The 19002-nt window shown below is 46.8% G+C and overlaps 1 protein-coding gene and 1 long non-coding RNA gene across 3 annotated transcripts in view; one reads left to right on the top strand and one right to left on the bottom strand.

Moving 5' to 3' along the window:
• Positions 1–4696, bottom strand: part of LOC112551179 — a 28366-nt gene extending 23670 nt beyond the window's left edge. The window contains exon 1 of one of the 2 annotated variants that reach the window (XR_003095386.1): positions 4106–4696. This is a non-coding gene — a long non-coding RNA (uncharacterized LOC112551179). The remainder of the gene's footprint in view (positions 1–4105) is intronic. The other variant, XR_003095385.1, reaches the window with a different exon arrangement.
• The window catches only part of ELP3 (elongator acetyltransferase complex subunit 3), a 127707-nt gene continuing 113372 nt past the window's right edge, over positions 4668–19002 (top strand). The window contains exons 1-7 of the mRNA XM_006029257.3: positions 4668–4826; positions 5275–5374; positions 7049–7187; positions 8611–8681; positions 15266–15329; positions 16877–16945; positions 18328–18482. Of these exons, the coding sequence (XP_006029319.1) occupies positions 4775–4826; positions 5275–5374; positions 7049–7187; positions 8611–8681; positions 15266–15329; positions 16877–16945; positions 18328–18482 (650 nt within the window). The 5' untranslated portion in view covers positions 4668–4774. The remainder of the gene's footprint in view (positions 4827–5274; positions 5375–7048; positions 7188–8610; positions 8682–15265; positions 15330–16876; positions 16946–18327; positions 18483–19002) is intronic.

Here is a 19002-nt window from a genome sequence, read left to right as displayed (position 1 = left end):
CAGCATACCCAATACCCAACAGTGGCGATGATAACCAGGGATCCTGGTTTTCTGTGTTTAAAAGTTGCAAATTCTCTGATTAAAAACCCCCAAAATCCACAATTAAAATGAAACACCACTCTGTATATAGGTCTCAACTGAACACAATGTTTTATTGATATATATATAGCTTTAAAGCAATTTGGAAACCTACCAGTGCCTCAATTACTATAATAAAATATATTCTAAGTACCTATAGATTCTGGTATTTGATTTTGGGTTTCTTACCATGGAAAATCAGAGCTCCCCCTGCCCCCTTAGCTCCCTGGGACATAGGTCCAGGCCCCACACTTCCTACCCACATCCTCCCTGGCCCTGCTGGTGCCCCTCACTCCTCACCCACAGGCTTCCCCACCCCTCCCAGCTCTGTCAGAGGGGCCTCCAGCTGCCAGGGCTACGGGGCCAGGGTCCTCAGACCCCTGCCTCCCCCAGCAGCACCCAAGCCCTGGCCCCCTCTCACAGGAGGCGGTGGCTGCTGCTGTGGTGGAGCGGAGCGCACGCCTGACTCCCCCTCTCCCATGGGTGTCATGGCCAGAGTGGAGCCCATGGAGGAGGTGGGGGCAGGTGTGGGCTGCCTGCTGCAGGCTCAGGCTCAGGCTCCTCACCCTGCTGCCCTCCCCTTGGGGCCTCCACAGCCCAGCAGGTGGGACCCGGCAGAGCGGGGCCAGGCAGGGAAGCTCACTGCTGTCACTTGGAGCTCCACGCTGCCCCAGTGAAGTGCCCCCTGCCCACCTGGCAGCAGCAAGGGGCACAACTCTGTGCTGCTGCCCCCACTGCTGCCAGGCGGGCAGGGGGCTCTTCACTTGGGTGGCATGGGGCTCTCAGCGACGGCACCTCCCCATCTGGTCCCACTCTGCCCTGCCAGGCTGGGTCCTGCCTGCTGGGCTGCAGAGGCCTCAGAGAGAGGGGGCAGCCAGCCTGAACCATGCACAGATTTGGGGGGCATGTGCCCCCCATGCTTCCCTGGCAGTGCATGCAGCAGTGGGGAGTCAGACCCACCTCCCCTGCCCCCTGGACGAGCTGCCCAAGGATGTCCCGCTCCCCACGCGGCCCCTGTGGCTGCACATTCTGGACCCAGGCCCCACATATCATCTGGCTGGGCAGCAGCCCCAGCACCTGCCCAACTCCCTCCCTCCCTCCCTCCCTATGGGGGCCTCCATCTCCCTCTCCCTCACCAGACTTACCTGGCAGCCAGGTGCATGGGTGAGCGTGCACATGCTTATGGCACCCCCTGCCCGACCGCCCTCTTCCTGCTTGCCCCAGCCCCTTGCAGGCTGGAGCTCTGCCAGCCTGCAGAGAGCTCTTTGCAAAAGTGGAAAATCCATGTATATCTCCGTTCAAATGAAAAAGTCAACGTTTTTCTTGGGTAGACGGGAAAATCCACATTTGTTTTCCATTTCCCCACATCCCTGATGATATCTAAGGGAGATTCTTCTATAGCTCAAGTTGTGGAGACCGGGATTTAAAGAGCTGCAGGTCCCAAGTGCTCTTCTCCCTGTAGCAGGTGCACAGTGACATCAGTGCCTCTTGCCCATAACCACCCACCACAGCTCACTGCTGTTTGCCTCATTCTGCTCAGTTTGTTTTTGTCTGCGAGTCACTTTGATCTTGGCTACCCCAGTGTGATTCCAGCAGTCAGGCGGTTTCACTTGATTTGCATCTATGTAAATGAATCTGAATCTGGCCCCCATCTGCTTCAGCTCTGAATCACTTGGCAATCCCAGCCTTTTTTAGCATCCTTTTGTTTCTTCCCTTTTTTCTGTCTCTTTATCGTCTTCCTTCATCCTAATTTGCAAATTGGGATGAAAGAAGATGCAAGAGAGACAGGCAAAGAGCACGCTTGCAAGCATCCTTTCCACCACATCCTTCGCCTCCCGAGATCCAGCCCCTTTCAAATTCACTTTATATCAGGATCCCAGTTGCTAGGTTTTTCTCCCCAATTGGGAAGTTTTTAAAATTACAGCAATGGTGGGATCGAGGTTTGATCTGCTGCTTCCAATTAAAATACTGTGCTGCCACCTTGTGTTGTGCGGTAGTATTACCAACCCCTTAGGTTGTAAAGAGCTGCAAAAATGAAGTTTATTTCCTACTTATCGGGACTTTTTACCATCTTTAATTTTTTCCCTGAGCCTGATGAAGGGCACGTGAGCCCAGAAGCTTGCAGAAAAAGATATATATATTTTCTGCAATTTCTTAGCTGGTCTAATAGAAAGCATCATCTCTGAACCAAGAGTTCTAGTGTTTTGCATTTCTAGGTAGTAAATAGAAACGTATATCAAACTTAAAATGTTGTTAGCCATAAACTCCATCACAATTTTCCTATGAGGAAAGATCACAAGAACTACGCACAGACAGGCTGTATGGATATCAATGAGCAGAGAAACTGTTGATGGGTAGTTGGCGATCTCCTGACAACTGGATGTCATTATCCAAGACCACAGATATTAAAGATGGAGAGGAGCTGGTCAGCACGGCTGATACATCTTCTCATGTGTTTGTACAGGTCCTGACACAAGCCCCAAAGTTTGGCTGGTGCCTCAAACTTCTACCTAAATGCAAGTAAATCATGATAACTAATAACTAGGAAGAACGGAAAGATGTTGACAGGAGAATTTTGAAACCGATTATCAGGGAATAAGGAGGTTTCATAGTTGGTCGCGTCAGAAGGGACCTGAGCAGATCATCAAGTCCGACCCCCTGCCATGGCAGAAAGAGCACTGGGGTCAAACGACCCTGACAAGGTGTTCATCCAGCCTCCTTTTGAAGACCCCCAGGGTAGAAGCCAGCACTTCTCTTGGAAGTTGGTTCCAGATCCTAGCCGCCCTGACAGTGAAGTAGCGCCTCCTGGTATCTAGCCTGAATCTGCCCTCTGCCAGCTCTTGACCGTTATTTCTAGTCACTCCTGGTAGTGCTCGGGGGAACAGGGACTCCCCCAATGCCTGCTGGTCCCCCCTGACTAGTTTGTAAACGGCCACCAGATCTCCCTCAGCCTTCTCTTGTGGAGGCTGAACAGGTTCAGGTCCCATAGCCTCTCCTCGTAGGGCCTGCCCTGCTGCCCCCTGGTCATGCAGGTGGCCTCCTCTGGGCCCTCTCCATGCTGTCCACATCCCTCCTGAAGTGCGGTGCCCAGACCTGGACACAGTACTCCAGCTGCGGTCTGACCAGTGTCGTGTAGAGGGGGAGGATCACCTCCTTGGACCTGCTCGAGATGCATCTGTGGATGCACGACAAGGTGGGGTTGGCCTTCCTGACCGCATCCCTACACTGTCGGCCCATGTTCATTTTGGCCTCAATAATGACTCCAAGATCCTTCTCTCCCTCTGCACTGACGAGAAGGGAGTTCCCCAGCCTGTAGGTGTGCTGCTGGTTCTTCCTCCCCAGGTGCAGCACCTTGCACTTGTCAGTGTTGAAACCCATCCTGTTCTCATCCGCCCACCCCTGGAACCTGTCCAGGTCTGATTGCAGCCTATTCCTGCCTTCTAGCGTGCCCACTTCCCCCCACACCTTAGTGTCATCTGTGAATTTGAATAGGGTGCTTTTTACCCCCTCGTCCAAGTCGCTGATGATGTTGAACAGTGCAGGCCCAAGGTGAATGGTTGTGTTTCCTATATTGCCCATGGTGAAATGGAGGAACACCTGTGACACTGAGACACTTGCAATTAAACTGAATAAAAACACTGGCAAATTAGCTGTCAGAAACAGCCTTGCCGTGAGCGCCAGCACTCAGTAGCACCCGAGAGGTCTTTTCATCTTCAGCTTCTCAGCGTCTAACTGCAAATTGGCTGCGGGCCTTCTCCTACTCCCACTGAAGTCAGTTATACTAGACCCCTGCCTCCCGTTGGAAGGAAGTCCTGCCTTTCCTTGGACCGCAGAAGAGCGTTTCAGCGGTGGCAGAAAACAAGACGATGCTCAGGAAGACCTGGCCGGAGCGGTTCTGCCTGCCCCGTGTGGTGTTCGGAGGGGAAGACGATATCCCCCTTGCAATCAAACATGTGGGGCAGCAGCACCTCTCCCAAAGAGCCAGCTGTGGGAGGAGAGAGAAACTCATCAGTGGGTTTAGTCTTACCGACGTAGCAGAGGTTCTCGACCGGGCATCCCAACTCAGGGCGTCCACGTGGTCTAGCTGAGGTGTTCGAGACAGGATCCAAGATGGGTTCTAGACTGGACACCCAAGCTCAGGGGCCCCGTTTTAAGTGGGGCACTTGAGAAGGGCTCCAGGGGGTTCTAGACCAGACATCCCAGTGCAGGGGAGTTCTAGAAAAGCTCGGGGGGGGGGGGATCTAGACTGGGCACCCCAGCACCAGGGCTCAATGTCTTCCAGCTGGGATTTTCTAGAAGGGTTCTAGACTGGACGTCCCAGCAGCAGGGGGCAGTGTGTTTTAGCTGGGGTTTCTAGAACGGCTCCAGGAGTGGTTCTAGACTAGCTCAGGCCTGGGACAAAGGCTCCAAAGGGGTTCTAGACTGGGCTTGGGGCCTCTTCGTTCTAGCTGGGATGTTCTAGAAGGGATGCAACGGGGTTCTAGGCTGGGGGCGGCGTGTTCTGGCTCTAGAACTCTAAAGTAGTAGTACAAGGGCCCACCCTCTAGAAGGGCTCCTGGCCCCGCCCCTCCCAGCTGGGCCGCGCATGCGCGGAGGGAGGGCAAGAGGGAACGCTGCTTTACGGCAGCACGGCTAGCCCTGTGCGGCCTTTCACGACAGCGCGCCGAGGGGAGCGTCTCGGTCGGCGGTGCGAGCCATGGAGGTGCGCGGCGCTTCGGCCCGCTGCAACATGAGGCAGAAGAAGAAAGGTACCGCGGGGGGGGGGGAGGAGGAGGATCAGGCCCCGCCGCATCGCACTTCCCCCGGGGCCGTGGCGGGGGCTGCGTGGAAAAGCGAGGGGAGACGGGCACGCACGCGCAGTGCTTGGGCTGGGTGGAGCCTGCGCATGCGCCGGATGGTTTCGCTGGTCTGAGGGGGGAAGCGCGCGCATGCTCAACGGCAGGGGGCGCGGGGCCGTTACCTCGCTGGGGAGCGAACGCATGCGCAGTGGGCCTCTGAGGAGGGGGAGCGCACGCATGCGTGGTTGGCGCACCACGCATGCGCAATGGTGGTAGGCGAGGTGCTAGGAGCACGTGGCCGACCTGGCTTCGAGGGCAGGTGTTGCCATCAGGGGGGCACATGGGAGGGAGGGACCCTGAGCCAGTAATGCTCCTGCTTATGGTCTTGCATCCCGGTGGGGCTTGGTCTCCCTTGCAGGAGCCCTCAGCCGGGCGGAGCTGATGATGATGACCATCGCCGACATCATCCAGCAGCTGGTCGAGGCGCACGAGCAGGGCAAAGATGTCAACCTGAACAAGTAAGTTGTGCCGGCCTGGGATCTTGTTCCTGATGCCTTTCGGGCTTCGTGTGCCCCTTCCCCTGGGCAGCCTACGTCCCTCAACATGAACGCCGGTTTCCCTGTACTAACTGCGTTCCTTTTGCCACGTCTTGGTGACACATAAGCATAGGCGACTGGTGCCTTGAGTCTGGGGGGACACCAGATCGCTGACGGGGCGGGGGTCCCCCAGCAGCCAGTCGCCAAGACAGCGGCCAAACCAGAAGTGCACTTCCTTTGGCACTTCCGGTTTCGCGGCTGGCGCTTCCAGGGGGTGCACGGGCAATGCGTATAAACATATCTTCAAGGGTCTTGCAGAATTTGGTTTGCGTGGTAACTCGAAGAGGTTGCTCCGTGTTTCTCAAGCCGTGGGGCGCGACCCAAAAGTGAAAGGGTCGTGATCAAACTTTAAAGAGGGAAACCGTGGGTTTTCTCTTGCAGGCTGTTGGAGTTCCAGTCTGCAAGGGGCTGCCCCATGCCCCACGCGCACCCACCCCCTGCCCCACACGCTGGGAGTCGGGAGTGAGGGGCGCTGGGTTGAGATAGGCCATCAGTGTTTACAGATGGGTCCTGTACAAAAAGGTTTGAGAACCACTGGTCTATCTTATACCACACGCTTAACGTTTTATATGTGCCCCATGGGACCTATGCCGTGTTGGACACACGGGGCTTATGTGATCTGAAGGAAAAAGCCATAAATGAGCCTCTTGTTCTATTAACTCTGTTGATCTGTCTCATGGCTTTTTCTCCAGGGTGCTGTGGCACCTTAAGAGTGCCACAGCATGTCACATGATGTTAATGCTTTTTGGTGCGGAAACACCTACGTGTGCTTCACGAGATGAACCTGGAGATTTCAAATAGGAATCCCGTGTCAAAACCAGTCTGATCTGCTGTGAGCTTGTTGAGTTCTTTGCAACAGAAGACTCGTTATAGAGTTTTTCTGGATTCAGAAAATTGAGTGAAAGTTAGGAGCTGGCATTAGGGGTGCTGTGAGTCTAAAAATGTTGAGAACTACTAGTCTATCCAGTCTGTTAATGTCATCTCAGTTATGGGAAAGTGACCTGGATTAAATTCAGATTCCCACGTAGTGAATAGAATTGTTAGAATATTTTACCTTCGGTTAAACCTTCGTAAAGGCAGAATAACTGCTGAAACTAGGAACTCGGTTTACTTCAGGTTCCTAATGGATTGCCAGCCTTGCGCTCTCATCCAAAGACAGTAGCACAGGATTTCGCAGAATAAATTACTAAGTGTTTTATTTGTGATAAAGGGAAGGAACCTTACTGGAATCTGAATTTGCAGGATGGCTGTTGGACAACTCTAATGCGGGGGAGTCAAATGTCTTTGGCAAACAACCTCAGTAGAAATTCAAAACCTTAAAATTGTTTTTAGTTTAGATCAATGCTTATCGGGGTTTTGTATGCCTTGCTGCACTGTGCAGTGTTAGCTGTGACGCACAACTAGCATTAGCTTTTAAGTAAACTCTTACAGCATCATTGTAAGATGCGTTCGTCTATCTGTTAAGTTGTAAACAGGAATTTGGTACTTGCTCAACTGACTTGTAGATAGGTGCGTGGCTTCCAGAGCGAGTATAAGATATACTATCTATATAAGAACACGACTACAAGAAAATAATTGGTGGTGCTTTCATTTTAGGCTGAAAACCAAGACATCTGCTAAGTACAGACTCTCAGCACAGCCTCGTTTGGTTGACATCATTGCTGCAGTTCCACCTCAGTACCGCAAGGTGCTGGTACCCAAACTGAAGGCAAAGCCTATTCGAACTGCTAGTGGGGTGAGCATTGTATATTTATATCTAAAGGCACCATTACATCTAAAGGCACATCTAAATATCAATCATTGTAAAGATGCTGGTTGTCCCAGTAGCTTTAGTGAGGTTTGTTTGTGTTAACAGCTTCCTCTGCTGTCACTTCCGTGGTGCTGTGGGCAAGGTGAGATTACAAAGCATCTCACCAAGAAGGGAAGGAGGGGGGGCAACAACCTCAGTTTGTTAGCCAGGTTGGCATGACTTGCTCTCACTGGTCACCCTGCAAACAATACCCACTAAAACTTAAGCCTTTATACTGCTGCTAGCTAGCTCATTAATGGTTTAGTAATGAGATGTTAATAATTTCTAAAAACTGTTCATTAGAAAGATGGTCAGGGTCAAACGGTGGTAACACTTAACTACAGCTAACAATCGGGTAAATGTTTTGAGTTTTAATACATGCGCAAATGCAAAATTAAAAAAAAATACTAGAGAAGTATGTTATTGAGGCCATTCCCTATGGCAGTGCAGGGATTAACTGTGCTGTTGCAATCGCAAACGAACAGATGCTTGGGAGGTTGGACACTCACGTCTTTAGATTTTATTTCCCTTTTCACATAAAAGGGAAACTAATGCCTTACATTGATCCCATCCACACAAATTTCTTTTCTTTTCCTCTTTGAGAAGCTGTGAGAGACCATGGGAGAAAAGGTTACTTGGGAGTGCAGGGAGTTGCTTTCCGTGCAGTGATGGCACCAGATAGTGCTGTACCGATGCCTGCTCAGCATATGGCATCTCCCAAACCAGAAGCATTGTTGGTACCACAGTAGAGTTTATTGGTGTGCATGTAGCACCATGCAAAGACCATTGTGTGAGAGGTGGTTTGGAAGATAATGCCTGTGGAATAGGAGCTGGATGTCTTGACACAATGCTGCCTGGTGCTATAACTGAGCCATCTAGATGTACTTCATCACAGCAAGAGATGAATGTATATTTTTTCCTTTTCTGTGTTTGCTTTCTTTTTTATCTCCTCAGTGTCTGTTGTGAACTTCCTGTGCCCAAAGTGCAGTAGTTTGTCCTAATGAGGACTGAATGTTACTCTGTCTCTTGGCAGTGTGCCTATGATGTCCAACTTGACATGGGTACTCTACTTCTAAAAGTAGTCCTATATAGCAGGAACATGGCCTGCTGCTATACCACACTGAACCATGAATAGCCCTTTTAGCATTGGCATTGCTATGCTACTGTTACATTTGATGCTGATCAGTTTTGTCACAGCAAGTACCTTTTCTCAAAAAGACCTAATGTGCAAGCATTTTAGAAATAAAACTGAGTTGGAGAAAATTAAAATAGTTCCCACATGTGCCTGTCTGTACAATTCCAGGATGCATTTAGTTTTTGTAATACTATTGATTATAGTTTTTATTTTATGCAACTCTTCTTATTACAGATCGCTGTTGTTGCTGTGATGTGCAAACCACACAGATGTCCACACATTAACTTTACAGGAAACATATGTGTGTAAGTATGACAGTTTGAATAACTGAAGGAGGACCGTTTTTCAGTGTCCTTAATAAATCTAGTTATGTGCCGCATCATACTAGCGCTGTTACCTTTCTGGGTTCTTAAAAGGTTATCTTGTGCATCACAGAGCAGCTTCCTTTCCGAATGAGTGAAAAATGAAAGTAATTTGGATTAAAATCTGCCTTGCAGATACATGTGTGATGTGCAGAAGCAGATCCTGTGTTTTACAGTTTTCATTGGAAGCACAGTTTCTTTAATAGGTCAAATTTACTTGAGTGCTTGAATGAGTAAGGTGATCAGAATTTAGACCTTGCTGTGTCAGATGAAAACTATTTGAGTACTTTTTTTTTCATTTAGTATTTTTATAAATCTTAGGGCCCTTCTTCGTGTTAAAATTAAAGATGGATGGAAATCAGTTAGAGCTGTTACTCATTTATTTTCAAGCACCAACGTGGTAGCTGGTTGACTTTCTTTGTAACTGAATAGTCATTTTTATGGCATGATAATTACTTTGCATCTGTGGCTGGTCTAAATTTATTGCGTGATTAACCAGTTAACTGTGTGATAATTACTTTGCATGGGTGGCTAGTCTAAATTTATAGCATAATTAATTAGTTAATTGCATAATATATATAACGTGGTAGAGGTTTAAGTTATCCTGTGATAGGGTTCTGTGTTCCTTTGAGGAAATCGGGGCCATTCAGTCCTGTTTAGTTTGTGCAAAGGTTTTAGTATTTTCTATAGAGGGCTGAAGAGTGTTTTCACCTGGGTGCAACATGTCTGTTCCGATGTCTAAAGCCGAGAGAGAAGCACAGAGTGAAAGGGCTCTTGGTGGCTGCCTGGGTATGTTAGGAAAATATTTTTTGGGCTGTATTAGGTTGCATCTTTGAATGAATAAACCGTGCCTTATGGGAAGAATGAAGAAAAGGCTTTGACTTGGGTTTTATTCCTTGCTGGGATGGTGAGGGAGCTCACAAGCCTACACACTCCCATTTGTTTAAGTTATACTAAGAGTTCTAAATTACAGAATTCGCAGTTCTAAATAATTTACTACGATGTCCTTCCTTCCAAGGCCCAGCCGCCACACCATGTATTACATTAATATTTTTCACTTTCAGATGCCTCCAGAGAAAAGTTTAACTTGTAACAAACAAAGGTCTGTGGCTAGTCCTTGTAAATTGAGCTATTTTAAACTGGTGTAAATGTTTGCTACAAATTGGTGAGTGTCGTTGGAGATGTAGTGGTGGAGCCCTCGGATACCTGTTGTGCAAGGGAGCCTTCCCCAGCTGAGCTTGACATCAGCCTGCCCACCTGTCTAGGGCAGTCTGCCCTCTCTCGCCTGCCATGCCTTTCCTGTTACATAAAATGTGATGTTAGTCTAAGCAGGAAGCTGCCTATTCTAAGCCCTGGTGCCAAGGGCAAAATACACAGCTCCGACCTTCCCTTTACCATGTCCCATGCCTCGCAGATGGCCTCCAAACAGTTGACACTTGCTTAGCTCTCTCTAGGGTCGGATTCTGTCCCTATGTTTGGCCTTCTACACTTATCCCATAACTGAGTCTTGCTCACACTGCCCTTTTTCCTGGGTCACACTCATTCTCGCCCCACCATGAGCCACATGCACTCTGCCCTACTCTGTATAGCCCTTCAGGCCCCCTTAGCTTTACTCCGTATAGCCCTTCAGGCTTCCTCTCTCTCATGCTTGGTCCTGACCCCTTGCAGACCTTCAGGCTGCAGTCTACGACGGGGCGTCAGGCCTACCGCCCTACACTCTGGGCTGATTTCAGCCCCTGGCCTTCTCTGGCCCTGGGCATCTCAAACTCAGCCTGTGACCCACTCAGACCTCGGGTGTCCTGCGACATGCCTGGACCTCTCACTAGGCCTCGCTCTGAATTCAGGCCAATTCCCACTGGCCTTGGGCATCAGGCTCTCCTGGTCCCCATGGTCTTGCCCATAAGCCCTGCTATCTCACGCGTTGGGCCTCAGGCCCTCCTGGCCCCTCTGCTGTTGTCCAAACCTGTTGTTTTTGTGTCAGGGTGTGGTCCCTTACCCTGACCCCTCCACAGGGTCACCTGCATGGCAGCACTGGTTGAGGCTTTCCGGAGCTCCATACTTACTTTTCACCAAGGAGGTACAGGTGTGGTAGGGGTCCACCTTGGGCCCTTCTATATATCAGTCTTCTCATACCAGGCATGCTGGGAGCCCCACAGATCTTCTACAAAACAACCCTTTACTTCATTGGGCTTATCTGAGCCGATCCACAGACCCCTCCAGGGTCAGCCCCACTCCCTGGGTTTCCCCAGGCCTTTCCTTAGTCACCCATACTCTCAACAGCTCTCTTCAGGGGCTTACCTAGCCCCTTCGTAGGACCACAAACTCTAAGACCCTTCTGCTCGGGCTGGCCTGCATCTTCTCTAGGCCCCTGTATACCCAGCCTCTCTCAATAGGCCATCCTGGCTCTCTCCCTTGGGCCTCTGTGTACACAGCCTCTTACTATAGGTTGGCCTTTCCACAGCCCCGGGCCCTCAGCCCCTTCCTAAGGGCTCTGGACCCCACCGGGGTCCCTAGGAATTTCTTCCTTCCCCATAGTTCCTACCCTAACCTCCAGATGGTCATGTTTTGGGAACAGACTCCTCCAGCCGCACAATGTTTCTCCGTCGGCTGCTCAGTTGCAGCTGCCAGCCCTGCTCCCTGGGCCTGGTCTTATCCTCAGGCTGCCAAACCCTCCTCCAATCAGGCGGCCTCATGGCTATCACGTGGCCACCTGATTGTCTCTGCTCTCACCTGCTCAAGTCCCTTAAAGTGGTGGGCACCAAAGGTGCACCGCCACACCTGTGAACAAACTTTGAGGGGAAAAAACATGAGGGTAGTGAGAGTTAGGAAAGTGAGAGATTTTCAGGAACTGAATTAAATATTTATACTTAATTGGGAAATGAAATAGTCGTACCCTTACAACAGCACATATTTATAGTAAAAACTGGCACTTGGCGTCTCCGAGGGGGTAGTATTCTGTCATCAGTACGTCTTCACTAGCTCAGTGCATGCTGTGATCTTATATCCACAGGTCTGGAAATCTGAGTGAAAGTGGATGTTTCAGGAAATTTAGAAAACAAAAAAATTAATTTTTGGTACAGTCGTGTTCTTTAAAAACGTTGTTCAGTGTAGATACCTTCTCGGATATTGAGTTCTGCTCTCTGAGTGTATTTAAAGTTGTGCCTTCTGGCTTCAGAGATTAAATTCTGCCTTTTTTTCTCTGAAAGATCTTTTAGTGTGTTGTTGCTGTTCTATTTGAGACATTTCAGTTACTTGAATTTGATGCATACAAATGGATTCAGGTTGTATCAGTTTAACCAAGGGTTTAATTTGGCCTGTCAAGTCTTTGTTATTGCTGTTGATGCAAGTGGAGGTGTGCAAGCAGAGTTTACTGGAGAGACAAAGAGAAGGATCAGCAATGTATTTTGATTCAAGGCATACAAAGCTCTTTGGGTAAATCCAATATCTTTTATTAGACCAACTCAGATAATTGGAAACATTCTTCTTTGCAAGCTTTCTGGTACAATTACCCTTCGTCAGGCAGAGGAAGTGTCTGCAGTTGGTCTGTGATCTTCCTGAACGGAGTAGTAAAGCACCCAGAGGCCAGTACATATGCAAGAAGGCTAGTCATTTAAAATGTAAATTGGGTTGGTCAATAGGTGAGGGGAAGGGAATAAAAGTACAGTAAAAGCTCTGTTATCTGGCATCCCCTGAGAATGGGGGATGCCGGATAACAAAATATGCCAGTTAATTGAGCAGCCCGAACAGGTGTCCTTGCCTGTTCTGGCCACCGCTTCTCCCGCCGTGTCCAGGATGTCGCCACCCCTCCTGTGGGACAGGGAGGTGGGCCCCACGTAGCCTGTTATGCCCCCAGGCCATGGGGGCTCAGCAATGCAGGCCGCTTTGTCCTGGGCCATGGGGGCTTGGAGAACCTGGAAGTGCCATGGTGGGCTCTTCCGGTTTCACTTTTCCTTACAAGCTGGCATGCCAGTTAACAGAGCATGCCAGCTTGTAAGGTGCCGGTTACTGGAGATTTTACTGTAGCTGGTAAAAAGGAGGGTTTACCTGGGGAGTCAGATGTTAGGCATAGAGGTCCACCTAAATACATCAGTCCATATCATATTGGCACCGATAAAAAGAAAATTGACATTATTGGCGGTTGGCTTTTTTTGCCTGATGTGGTCGATTAATGTTGCCAGTAAATGCCATGTGCATGCGTACAGCTGCAGCCTGCCGGCAGCCTGCCTGCAGCCAGCCCGGCAGCTTGGACAGCAGTGTCTGGCTGGTAAGTCTGTTGTGGGGAAGGGGCGGGGGGGAGGGAAGAGGCATGGTGGGGGTGCAGATTGAGGTCCCCTGTGGTGAGGGAGGGAGTGGGGCTGGAGCAGGGGCAGGTGTTGCCCAGCCGGGGTGGAGCAGGGCATGGGACAGAGCTCTGAGCAGCTCGTTTGGGGGATCCGGGAGGAGTTGGGGGTTGGCTCTTGCTGCTACACTTACCAATATGCAGCCTGGCAACTTGGAGAGCAGTGTCTGGCTGGTAAGTCTGTTTGGGGGGGAGGGTGGCAGATTGAGGCCCCTGTGGTGAGGAAGGAAGTGGGGCTGGAACAGGAATAGGCGCTGGACAGAGCCGCAAGCAGCTTGCCCGGGTGATGTGGCTCCTGCCACTGTGTAAACCCCCTGGGGAGGTACAGGAGGGCGTGTGGCTCCCCGGATCTGTGCATGGGGCAAAGGTGGGCTATTGCTGCAGAGTGGGCCCGGGGGCAGTGCCAGGCTCTTCCTGGAGGTAGGTTTAGTTTGGGGCTGTGCTCCTCCCAGTGCTGCTGCCGCCTGGCCCGAGCGCAGCCCTGGCCCAGCCCCCGCCACCGGCCCCAGTGGCAGCCCGCCCTCACCCTGTGCACAGATCTGGGGAGCACACTCTGTGCCCGCTCACTACACATGCACACGCACTCTGTGCCCCCTCACTACACACACATATGGGCATGTACCCCTGCTCCTTGTTGCTTGCTCCTGCCAGCTCCCCCTGGGTCCTACTGCCTTTGTCTCCTGTCAGCTTTGACAGGTAGCCAGGAGCAGATAAATATTAATTTTCTCAATTTTTAGGGGCCCTGTAGGCTGGATAGAATGGCCTGGCAGGCTGGATTCAGCCTGCAGGCCGTATTTTGCCTGCTTCTGTTATAATGGGTCATAAATCCAGGGTCTATATTTAGTCCATGATTTTTTGTATCCAGTAGATTGATTGATGAAGTGAAGTTCATAGGTTCGTCTGTGAAAGATGTTTTTTGATTTGGATGGTATTTTTAGTCGCTTGGAATGTCAAGATTTTGCATGTAAATTAGTAGCATGATGACTGCTCTGTTAGCTTGGTGGTTGGGGTGTGCAACATGTACTACAAGAATTGAGGGAATTCCCACACTCCTGTGACAGGTCACCTTTGGACTTTGAATTAACCATGAAACTTGTAATCCTGAGAAGTAAACTGCAGATAATTTGGAACAAACAGGAACCAGTGTTCCTTTGAGTTACCTATTTCCTGTGGAAGGCAGCTAATGTACCAGGCCTTTCCTGACTAGGCAATGCTAGGATACTCGGTAATCCAACTGCATGCTTGGTCTTAGAGATGAATTTAGGAAAAGTCTTTGGGTTTAGTAGTAGGAATTCACATTCAGCTACTGCATCATTGTCCAGCATGAATACCCTTGGATGGCTCGAATGTTGGCTGACTAAACAATATGTCTGAGAATTCATGGAATGACGCATACAGTGTGGTTTTCCAATATTTAGATAATTAAAATTGTAACGATAGATGGGAGTGAAAGGCATATTTCTGTAACTGGATGTCATATCTATTTATATGTTTGTATAAATGTGACATCCTAAATGTTTGGTGGAAATTGAAACTGGGAACTGTCATTTTCATTTTCTAGATAGAAGATAGCTTATTTAAATGTTGAGGCTTGGAAAATATTTCATTCTTTTACGTGTTTAGAATTGTTTGCACGTTTGCCTTGCATTTTTAATAATTGTTCTAGTTCAACCCTGTAGACCTGTTTTTCTGAAATGAAAAATGTGGCTTATTTGAAATGGGAGATAAATAGCATAAGCTTTCATGAGCCTGAGCTTATTTCATCAGAGAGCTGGGACCCACAAAAGCTGAAGCTACACATCTCTGATTTGGTTAGTCTGAGGTGTAAATCCACCTGCTTTCTGCCTGACTTCAGATAAACGCAGCTGGCTGCCGTTCTCGGTTTATTTGAAATGTCAGGATTATGGAATGCATTTGCTGTTCTTTTTTCTTTTTTTAAGTAGAAATGTATAAAGTTGTGTCCACCTAAACTAATCATTTGATAGGTCTAGATTTCTTATAATTTTCCTCTATTTCCACCCCTCTTCAAATCATTTAAGTCAATGTCTATGTGTTTAAATCGTAGCCTAATGCAGCTTTAATAGTCTCAGATAAACTGAAAGACCCTTTTTGTTATTTTATCTTTCTCATGGGTGTAAGTTTTCTCTAACTCCTCATTTTTATTTTATTTCATTTTTTATATTTGCAGGTACTGCCCCGGTGGGCCTGATTCTGATTTTGAATATTCAACACAGTCTTACACTGGATATGAGGTACTGCCTTGAATGTGACTGTCTGTTGTGCTGTAGTGTCACAATTTGTCTTTGAAATAGGGACACAGGCTCCTTTTTATTTTTATGGAGTTTTTTTTCTTTAAACATGTACTTCTCCTTTGTAGCAAGAATTGGGGAGGGAGCCAGGGGGACCCTTCCATGTTATAAGACATTCTTTACATTGGGAGACTTGAATTAGTTCTAACATTTGTTTTCTCTCTAGACTACTTTGTTGGCATCTTTCACACTTCCTGCACTATCTTTCAAAAGCTCAAGATAACTTTGTCTTCCTTTTAATTTCATTCTTTTTATTTTGAGATGGATTAGTTTTCTTCTTTGTCTTGTTCTCAAATGCTTTTGAACTTTGACATCCAGTGCCAGCGTGATTTGTTTGCCTCACAGTGGGCCATGAAAATGGCTCAGTGGAAACTCGCATATGGTTCTGTTTAAAAATGGGATCTTGAAGCATTTTAAATCTCAAAGTAAAACAAGAAGATTCACCTTTGAAATAACTCACTTGATTTAATGCCTCTGGACAAACCCCACTTCATATATTGCGAATATGTTTCTGTATTTGCAGCGAGGCCACACTAATTTACATGCAGTGTAGCGCAGAATGTCTTTCTCTCCTGCTGCCTTGCAAAATTTTAATAGCAGTGCCATAGTGAGAAACTGAATTACCAAGACTATTATATTGATAAAATATGTTTCACTGTATCTTCTAGTGCGTTATGAAGTGTCAAACTAAACTAAAGTAATGTGTCCGTCTCTAAAGAAATAAAACCTAAGTAGACATGGATATAGTGTCCCTGGGTTGTTAATTTTGTTTGTTTGCTAATACACTGTATTCAGTGATTGAGTAATTTGTTACCCAGTAATTGGTGCCAAATAGAGATTATTTAACTAGAACTTTCCTATTCATGCTTACTTGGAAACAGGAGTTTATGTATTTATTTAGCACTGAGAGGGTTTGACACCATACAAGATAAAACGGTCATACCTGTCCCAAGGGGCTTGCAACGTGAAAGGTATGGAGAGCATGGGGTGCATTATAAAATGGAAAGGAGACTATAACTTTCCTGTGATATTAGTAATAGGTCATAACAAGCTCTGCGGTTTTTCACTTCATAAGCTAGTGCATTCTTTCTTCTGAGAGTGAGAAGATGTCATTCCTTACACGGGAAGAACTGTGGGAGAAAAAGGACTAAAGTCAGCCTAGAGGAAAGAAAGTAATAAAATATCAGGACCGGTACCATGTTGCTGCATTCATTGAGAATTTCTGCTTCGCCCTTTTCTGGAGAAAGTATTTAAAGGCAAACTTTTTTTTCAATCAGATGACATCATCAGGACAAAACATCAGTTTAAGAAACTGGATTTAAATGTGCTAAATTTTAGCAAACTACAACTAGATAGGCCCTAAGAGTTTGAATTTTTAATAACTAGATGTCTGTGAAGTTTGAAGCCACTTGCTAAAGATTTACACATTTCTGTTTTCTTCTTCTGTGTTAAAAATAAGCTTTAAAAATGAACCTCTTTGTTTTTCATAGCCAACATCAATGAGGGCCATTCGTGCCAGGTATGACCCTTATCTCCAGGCGAGGCATCGAGTTGAACAGGTAATGATTTGCAATGCTAGGGACAACACTGAGTTTTGTGAAAATGAAAGGCATAATGAAAAGAGTATTTTTTATATAGGGCAGTTATGTTGAGGAATGGGGGGAGGCGTAGAAAGAGAGAGCTTTTGAATGGCATCTTGTTCTTTTTGTTAAAATTTCAGGTTTTTTTAAAAAGGAAAAAAAAGATCTTATTAATTATTAGGGCCTCAAAATAATTATCCTGAAGATATTGTTGAAGCCACAAAATCCAATGTTTCCTGTTCCCTATATTGGATTTTTTTTTTATATGTGATGATTTTATGCTTTTGTAAATTTGCAAATTGGAATGATGACATATCAGAATGCTATTGTTATTCTTGCTTTATGTGAACTGTTCCTATAACAACATCAAACACTTAGCATTTTAGAAAAACATCCTAAAATCTGCACACCTTTTCCTATGGCTGTTCCCATCCAGCTCTTGATCATTAGTCTTCAATAATAGCAAATGGACTTGGGATCAAACTCTAGTGGCTCTTATTGTCTGTTTCTTTCCCTGACTGTAGAATTTCTTCTATTTCTCTCTTTCTTATTTCCTTTGAGGTTCCTCTTCCCACCTCTTTTCTTGTCTCTTCAGATGCTTCTTCTTTCCCTTCTGATGGGAAAAGAGGTGAAATTGCTATCCAAGGAAGAAGAGAAGAGAAAGGAGGAATAGAAATGGCCATTTGCTACCCTGTAGTAGCTTCTGGTGCTTGGGGGCAGAAACTGCAGGTTAGGGGGGGAAATTTCGTTTATTCAAGACAATGGGATGTGGACCTATTCCACAAAATACACACACCCACGCACTGCATTTTCTCCAACCCCCCCCCATTTTCTGTCTCATTGTTCATTTGTCAGTGCAGTAAGTTGTAGGATCCAGTTGTTCACAAGATTTAGTTCTTCTAAACCCAGATTATGATCAATTTTAAACTTTGATTTACATTAGTAATATGCTAATTAGTATCTAATTACTAATGTAGGATCTAATTAATATTAATTTAAAATCATTCCTAATTACTAATGATCCTACGTTAGTAATTATGTAATGTTAATTAATTAGTCTCTGATTACTAATGTAGGATCTTAAGATGCTATCTTAAATGCTGCTTGGAACTGGTGCTTTTTAGATTGTCCTCCTTATGCTCTTTCAGTAGAAGGATCGTTTTTATATCATGGTAAATTTATAGCAAAACTGTTGCTTTTGATGTATTATTGATTTGGCATTATAACTGGAAAATATGAAAACTTGGTATTGAAGAGGAATTAATTATACACTTCATTTCGGAGTTGAAACTTTTCTTGCGACTCTCTAACAATTTAGCAACAAGTAACCTTCTGGTATTTATGTATTTATTTTTTTCCAGCTGAAGCAGCTGGGCCACAGTGTGGATAAAGTGGAGTTCATTGTGATGGGAGGAACATTCATGGCCCTTCCTGAAGACTATAGAGACTACTTCATCCGAAATCTGCACGATGCTTTATCGGGGCACACTTCCAACAACGTAGCTGAGGCTGTCAGGTGAGCAGCTCTGAAGTCCTAAGCACTTATTTTTTAGATAAGTCCTTCAAGTGGTGTCAAAAATCACATATTGAATACAAAAATTCAGGACCGCATTTTCTAACATGTTTGTTTAAAAATAGAAATCCAAAAATACTTAGACACATGCTAAAAATGTCTTCAGTTTCAGTGGTGCTGAGCACCCACAACCTCTACTGGTAGAAAACAAGGCCGCTGGTAATGTGCTTAATCACAGGCTGAATGATCCAGGAGTGGGTGCCCAAGATGGAAAACGTTTGCCATAAAATGTGCCCGGCTGTGTAGAAATAGACATTGTATCAATCAAACGTTCCTTGCTTTGGAGTTTAGTCTGTTCTTTACCCTCAGAAACCCCAAACCTTTTGTTGTGTCCACAGAGGAGTTAATAGCAACGACTCTTTTTAAAAATATAAAATAAAATACCATATTATCTCGTATACAACACGTTTGAGAATAAGGTACGCACATTGGTTTTTTGAAAGGCAGAATGAAGGGAAAAAAC

Source organism: Alligator sinensis, unplaced genomic scaffold (assembly GCF_000455745.1).
Source record: "Alligator sinensis unplaced genomic scaffold, ASM45574v1 scaffold637_1, whole genome shotgun sequence".
Taxonomy (NCBI): domain Eukaryota; kingdom Metazoa; phylum Chordata; order Crocodylia; family Alligatoridae; genus Alligator; species Alligator sinensis.
The sequence above is the reverse complement of the archived record's forward strand: the minus strand, read 5'-3'. Positions and strand labels throughout refer to the sequence as shown.